Source organism: Cebus imitator, unplaced genomic scaffold (genome assembly GCF_001604975.1).
Source record: "Cebus imitator isolate Cc_AM_T3 unplaced genomic scaffold, Cebus_imitator-1.0 Scaffold524, whole genome shotgun sequence".
Lineage (NCBI taxonomy): Eukaryota > Metazoa > Chordata > Mammalia > Primates > Cebidae > Cebus > Cebus imitator.
Genome location: NW_016107839.1, coordinates 638,747 through 646,088, shown reverse-complemented (window position 1 = coordinate 646,088; position 7,342 = coordinate 638,747). Strand labels below are relative to the sequence as shown.

The following is a 7,342-nucleotide window of genomic DNA, read 5'->3' as shown; positions in this document are numbered from 1 at the left end:
TTGACCAGGATGGCCTCGATCTCTTGACCTCGTGATCCACCCGCCTCGGCCTCCCAAAGTGCTGGGATTACAGGCGTGAGCCACCGCGCCCGGCCGAATTTTTGTATTTTTATTAGAGATGGGGTTTCACCATGTTGGCCAGGCTGGTCTCAAACTCCTGACCTCAGGTGATCCACCCGCCTCAGCCTCCCAAAGTGCTGGGATTACAGGCATGACCCACTGTGACTGGCAGTATATTTTATTTTTTTCTGATACAGGGTCTCACTTTGTTGCCTAGGCTGGAGCGCAGTGGTGTGATCATGGCTGACTGCAGCCCTGGACTACTATGCTCAAGCAATCCTCCCACCTCAGCCTCCTGAGAAGCTGGGGCTGCAGGGCGTGCACCACCATGCCCAGCTAATTGAGAAAATTTTTTGTAGGGACAGGGTCTTGCTCTGTTTTCCAGGCTGTTCTCCAAGGGCTGAGCTCAAGCAAACCTCCTGCCTCCATCTCCAAAGTGCTGGGATCACAGGTGTAAGCCACTGTGCCTGGTCCCCTTTTTTTTTTTAACCTCGTTTTTGAGAGGGAGTCTCACTCTGTCGCCAAGGTTGGAGTGCGGTCGGCTCACTGCAATCTCTGCCTCCCGGGTTCAAGTGATTCTCCTGCCTCAGCCTCCTTAGTAGCTGGGACCACAGTCTTGCACCTCCATGCCCAACCAGTTTTTGTATTTTTAGTAGAGATGGGGTTTTGCCATGTGGGCCAGGCTGGTCTCGAACTCCTGACCTCAGATGATCCGCCTGCCTCGGCTTCCCAAAGTGCTGGGATTACAGGTGTGAGTCACCTTACCCAGCCAATCCTTCTCCCCATTTGTTTTTAGCCTTTGAGGTGAAATTCACATAACATAAAATTTACCCTTTTAAAAAGTGCCCAATTCAGTGGCATTTACTACACTCATTGAGCAACCATCATTCTATTTAATTCTAAAACCTTTTCATCACCCCAGAAGGAGACTGGTACTCATCAGCAGTCCCTCTGACCCCCCAGGGAGAGCCAAGGGGTGTCTTGGAGGGCATTCGTCCTTAGCACCCTGAAACTCCCCAAGGGCCAGGCTGGGGTACGTAGGGAGCCTGGGGCAGGGCAGGGGACACACGGCCAGCTGGTTAGGGGGGCTCACATAGGCTGGGGGACAGGGTTCCTGCTCAGAGGGGCACAGGCTTGGAGCAGGAGGCCTTTCCCAGCTCCAAAGCAGAGTCTCAGCCAGGGAAAGCAGCGGGTGGCCAGGGGAGAGGGAGGGTGAGCTGTTCTCTGTGCAAGGAGCATCAGCTGACAGGCAGGCTGTGAGGCTCCAGGCCAGGAACTCCGATTTCTTTCTCCCGAGGAAGCTCAGACGCCCGCCCCAGCACGAGGGCGCTGCCTGGCACGGCTCCCTGGGACGGCCGGGGGCCTGGAGGAGGGACAGACCTATTGTAGGGGGAACCAGGAGCTCTGGATCTCGCCCACCTAGATTCCAGGCTCAGCCACACGCAGCGTGCCGTGATCCCACGCTGGCACACCGGCCGCGTGGAGCCTGGAGCCTCAGTTCCTCGTCTGTATCACAGGGCTAAGAACAGTGCTAGCCTGAGGGACAAGTTACTGCCCAGAACGGCTGGCTCACTCCCTTCCACCTCCAGAGCTCTCCCTGACCCCGACTTGGTTAAGTCTTGGACATTCTTGCAGTCCCTTAAGCTGGGATCCTTTTATGAGGGCAGGACTGGGTCTGTCTTGGGCTGGCACAGCCTGACCCAGGCCCATATACGGTGGGTGCTTAACAGAGGCCTGAACTGACGCCAGGATGGACGGGTTTTATCCAGAAGGAACTGGAAGCCAAGCACAGTGGCTCAAGCCTGTCATCCGAGCACTTTGGGAGTCCGAGGCATGCGGGTCATTGGAGGTCAGGAGTTCAAGACCAGCCTGACCAACATGGTGAAACCCCCTTCTCTATTAAAAATACAAAAAATAAAAAATAGCCCGGTGTCGTGGCACATACCTGTAGTCCCAGCTGTTCGGGAAGCTGAGGCAGGAGAAGCACTTGAACCCAGGGGGTGGAGGTTGCAGTGAGCCAAGATCACAGCACTGCACTCCAGCCTGGGCGACAGAGAAAGACTCTGTCTCAATAAATAAATACATAAGAAGGAACTGGCTTTCTGTCCCCAGAGGATTCCAGGGTGGTAGTCGTGTGACTGCTCAGACACTCGGGCCCCCAGCTGTCCTCCTCGTGCTGCCTCACCTGATTCTCATTAGCAGGGGACTTGGGCTTCCCAGGGGCAGCCAGGTTGCCCCACAGAGGAAGATTCCACCCTGGCACTGGGACAAGAACCCCTGCACAGGTGCCCGAACTCTGCCCCGTCCAATGCACCAGGCCCTGTAGGTGACACCAGGTGGACATGTGACAGCTCAGGAGGTGTTTCCTATCCCTAGTGGTGTGGCCGGGCCAGATTTCGAAATCTGGTCCCTGGAAAATTCCAGTCCCACAGAGCCCAGCTAATCCCTCCCCATTCGGGGTGTTATGTAACATTTGGGGATTAATACCACGGCATCCAGGAGCGGCTGCCGGGATTCAAACCCAGCGCTGCCCTTTCCTGGGCTGACTTGAGCGACTTCACGTCCCTGGGTCTCAACGTCTCACCTGTCCAATGGGGACAAGGCCCGTCCTTGTGTCCCAGGCCGGGTGGAAGGGTGAGGGGAGAGCTCACCAGGGAAAGGGTGCACCTGAATCTGGGGCAGGGCGGTCGGGGCGGTTCCAAGCCCTCGCTGTCTTCCCACCCAGCTGCCTCGGTCGCCACTTCAAGGACGTCCCCGCCTGGCTGTCGGTGCAGGAGTCACAAACCCCAGGGTCCACCTGTCGCTCCACGCAGCCCATCCCTTCTCCCAGCTGAAGCTCCCCATACAGGACAACCACTACCCCTGTCGGACCCCAGCCCATGGGTCCCCAAGCCCCGGTCCTGCCTCCTGGGTCCCTGCCCCAGTCCTCCCCGCCCTCCCCACCAGCGCCAGCATCACAGACGCTGGCCTTCTCTACCGCTCCGAATTCTGCTGTGGCTGCCCAGTGCCCAAGGCGAACAAGCCCCACGTTTTCATGTGGGCCCCAGGAACCCGCCGGCAGGGAGGCCCCGAAATGGCACACGTTCAGAACGACGAGGCTCATACCTCCAGCGCGCTTTGGGGGAGAGAACCCCAGAAGCCCCCAACCCCCCACCCACGAGAGAGCCTCAGTTTCCCGCTCAGTAATGCGAGCGCATCAGCGGATCCCAGCCAGCCCGGAGATGCAAGTTGGAGGAGCTCACGCGCTCAGCGCGGGCCCTGGCACCCGGTTGGCGCGCAGGGCTCGGGCGCGCTCTGGTCCCTGGAACTTCCCCAGCCACGGCGTCCCCGCCGCCCACGCGCCCCCAGCGCACCTGCCGGGCACCTGCCCCTCCCGCGGCCCGGCCCCGCGCCCGGGCTCCGCCCCCCCACCCCGTGGCCAATAAGACGCGCCCCCGCGCCCGAGCTCCGCCCCCTCCCCACCTCGTGGCCAATAAGACGCGCCCCCGCGTCCGGGCTCCGCCCCCTCCCCACCCCGTGGCCAATAAGACGCGCGCGAGCGACGCGCGCCCCCAGAGCGGCCCCGGAGCGGCGGTCCCGGCCCGGCTGCCCCAGAGCCCGCGCGATGGAGCAGGGTCCGCGGCGGCGCAGGAGCCGCCCCCTGGTCGCCGCCTTCCTGCGAGACCCGGGCTCGGGCCGCGTGTACAGGCGCGGGAAGCTGATCGGCACGGTGGGGGCCCCGCGCCCGGAGTCCGCGGGAGAGCGGGGCCGGGCCGGGCTGGGCTGGGGTCCCGGGGGGCGCGGGCGATACCGCGCGGTGTGCGCGGCACGTCCCTGCGAGGCCTCCCGTGCGGGGTTTCGCGTGGCGGGAACCGCGTTTGGCGCGTTGTGCGGCGTGCCCGTGGGTTGCGTGTCCGGGGTGTCGGCGTGCGGCTCGGCCTCTCGGTGCGAGTGTGAGTGTGGCGCGTCTGTGTCCCCCGCGTCCAAGCCTCTGGGTGCCGTGGGGCGTTCGTGTGTGTGGCCGTGTGTCTGTGTGTCCGGGTGCTGTGTTGCTGTTCACCTGTTGTGTTTGTGCATCGTGCCTTTGTGTGTCCAGTCGTTGCCTTGTGTGTCTGGGTGTTGTATGACCATCCATGGTGACTGTGGGTCTGGATGTTGTGTCCTGGTGTTTGTGTGTTGCTGCGTTGTGTGTCTGGGTGTTGTGTGTCCATGCATGGTGACTGTATGTCTGAGCGTTGTGTGTTCATATATTTGTGTGTTCCTGCGCTGTGTCTGGCTATTGTGTTGCTTGTTCACCTGTTGTGTTTGTGCGTCGTGCCTTTGTGTGTCCGGTCGTTGTGTTGTGTGTCTGGGTGTTGTGTGTTCATGTGTTTGTATATTGGGTGTCGTGTGACCATCCATGGTGACTGTGTGTCTGGGTGTTGTGTTCATATGTTTCTGTGTTGCTGTGTTGTGTGTCTGGGTGTCGTGTTGTGTCCATGTATGGTGATAGTGCATATGGGTTTTATGTGTTTGTGTGTCTCCTTCAGACATGACGTTACACATCCGACGCTGTCCTGTGGTCTGTGGCGTGTATGCACCAGGCGTGGATGTGTCTGTGTCTCTGTGCCTTCTTGTGTCATGTCTTGTGTGTCCAGGAGGGAGGGTGGAAGTCATGTTTTGTCCAGTGTGTCTATATGTCTGTGTGTGTGTGTCTGTGTATGTCTGTGTGTCTGTGTGTGCGTGTGTGTGTGTGTGTGTGTGTGTGTGTGAGAAAAGACCTGGCTACAGCTGCATCCCTGGCTGCCTGTGCCTCCGTACACACTGCCAGCTTGCACAGACGTGCACCCCTGCCTGCTGATCCGGCTGACCCTCCCCACAGGGCGCCTTCAGCCGCTGCTACAAACTGACCGACATGTCCACCAGCGCTGTGTTCGCCCTCAAGGTGGTGCCACGTGGCGGGGCCGGGGCCGGTCGGCTTCGCCCACGGGGAAAGGTGCGTGTCCCCATCAGAGCCAGGCCCGCACCCCACAGCGTGTCTTGACAAAGCCCCTGCCCTTTTGTCCCAGACCTAGGTGAGGGTACACGCGGCAAGGGAGCCTCCTGCAGCTGGTGCCCCCCTGCAGTGGGCACATGTTGGGGCCGTGCCTGCAGGTGGAGCGTGAGATTGCCCTGCACAGCCACCTGCGACACCGCAACATCGTGGCTTTCCACGGACACTTTGCTGACCACGACCACGTGTACATGGTGCTGGAATACTGCAGCCGCCAGGTGCCCGGGGGCGGGGAGAGGGCGGCATTCATGTCAGCTGTGCCCACCTGCGTCCACCCCGGGTCCATCTGCACCTTGCTGCTACCCTCTGTACCACCCCGTGTGCCCTCTGCTGGCGCCCAGTCACCAGCGCTTCCCATGCCCATTTAGGGCTAGTTGTGCCCAACTTTTACTCACCTGGGCACACCTGGGCCCCGCTTATGCCGTGCTCATCAGGCCCATCTTGGACTCACCCATGACTGCCTGGGCCTATCAGAATGTATTTGCTTCTTCTTGCCCCCCTTGGACTCACCCATGCCCACCTGTATCCCCCAGCATGCCCCTGTGCCTACCTGTGGTCACCTGTGCCCCTCCTGCACTCAGCTGTACCCACCTTGGCCTGGTTGAAACCAGTCATGCCTTCATACACCGCCTTGAACTCACCGTGCCCTCTTCATGATACCTGAGCGCACCTGGGCCCACCTGGGCCAGAATGTGCCCCATTTTCCCTGCTGATCATGTGGCCCTTCCCAAACTGACGGGCACGCCGACCAGTGCCGTGTTCACCCTCAAGGCGGTGCCACATGCGGGACCGGAGCCAGGTGGCTGTGCCCGTGGGGAAAGGTGCCTCCCTCAGTGGCCACCTGGGCTCCTATTGGGGTTCGTCTGAACTCACCTGTGCTCATGCCATAATCAGCCATGCCACCTTGGCCAGGTTGAGCTTACCTTTGCCTTCTAACGCGGGGCCACTGGGCACCGGGACTGCCACCTGCAGTCTTTGGCCCACGTGCTGAGGGCGCGGCAGACACTGACAGAGCCGGAGGTGCGCTACTACCTACGGGGCCTGGTCAGCGGCCTGCGCTACCTGCACCAGCGACGCATCGTGCACCGAGACCTGAAGCCCAGTGAGTGCCCGGAAGGGGACCTGTGGGCAGGGGCGTCAGGAGGTGGGCGCAGATCCGCCCCCATGCACGCTGCCCCTCCCCCTGGCAGGTAACTTCCTCCTTAACAAGAACATGGAGGTGAAGATCGGAGACCTGGGGCTGGCTGCCAAGGTGGGGCCAGGGGGCCGCTGCCACGGGTGAGAGCAGGGGGCTCTGAGCAGTCTGTCCGGGTGGGCACGGCTGGCCCTGAAGTCTGGCATGTGGATCCCGGCCTTCCTGAGCCCCCCACGATGTCCCTCCTAGGGTGCTCTGTGGGACCCCTAACTTCCTGGCCCCAGAGGTTGTATCCAGAAACGGGCACTCCTGCCAGTCGGACATCTGGGCTCTGGGCTGTGTCATGTGAGTGGGGTCCTGGGAAAGGTGGGCAGGACCTCCAGGTGGGCAGGTTCAGCAGGTGGGAGCCCGCACAAAACAGATGGGGACAGGTGCACAGAGTGGGGCGGGCAGAACAGGCACCTGTCCCCACCAAGTGTGCAGTATGAACAGGACGTGTGGGGATGCGTGTGTGAGGGAGGACGGGGACAGGTGTGGGCAGGTGGCTGTGCACAGGCAGGTCAGGGCGTGTGGATACAGGGATGGGTTGTGTGTGGGAGCAGGGCAGGTGGGAGCAGGCATGTGATGGCATCGGAAGGTGGAGGCTGGGCGTGGTGACTCACGCCTGTAATCCTGGAGCTTCAGGAGGCTGAGGCAGGGGGACAGCTTGAGCCCAGTTCAAGACCAGCTGGGCCAAGTTGACAAGACCCTGTCTCTACAAAAATTAGCCAGGAGTGGTGGTGTGCACCTGCAGTCCCAGCTACTCAGGAGGCTGAGGTAGGAGGATCGCTCAAGCTCAGGAGGCAGAGGCTGCAGCGAGCTGTGATCACACCACTGCACTCCAGGCTGGGTGACAGAACACCACCCTGTCTTTAAAGAAAAAACTTAGCCGGGCGTGGTGGCTCAAGCCTGTAATCCCAGCACTTTGGGAGGCCGAGGCGGGTGGATCACGAGGTCAAGACATCGAGACCATCCTGGTCAACATAGTGAAACCCCATCTCTACTAAAAATACAAAAAATTAGCTGGGCATGGTGGCGCGTGCCTGTAATCCCAGCGACTCAGGAGGCTGAGGCAGGAGAATTGCCTGAACCCAGGA

The 7,342-nt window shown here is 60.8% G+C and overlaps 1 protein-coding gene across 1 annotated transcript in view; it reads left to right on the top strand.

The window, feature by feature from the left end:
* The first annotated feature begins 3,611 nt into the window (after positions 1–3,611).
* The window catches only part of PLK5 (polo like kinase 5 (inactive)), an 11,164-nt gene continuing 7,433 nt past the window's right edge, over positions 3,612–7,342 (top strand). Inside the window, 6 exon segments of the mRNA XM_017514410.2 lie at positions 3,612–3,769; positions 4,901–5,014; positions 5,173–5,289; positions 6,044–6,173; positions 6,262–6,349; positions 6,456–6,551. Coding sequence (XP_017369899.1) covers positions 3,665–3,769; positions 4,901–5,014; positions 5,173–5,289; positions 6,044–6,173; positions 6,262–6,349; positions 6,456–6,551 — 650 coding nt within the window. The 5' untranslated portion in view covers positions 3,612–3,664.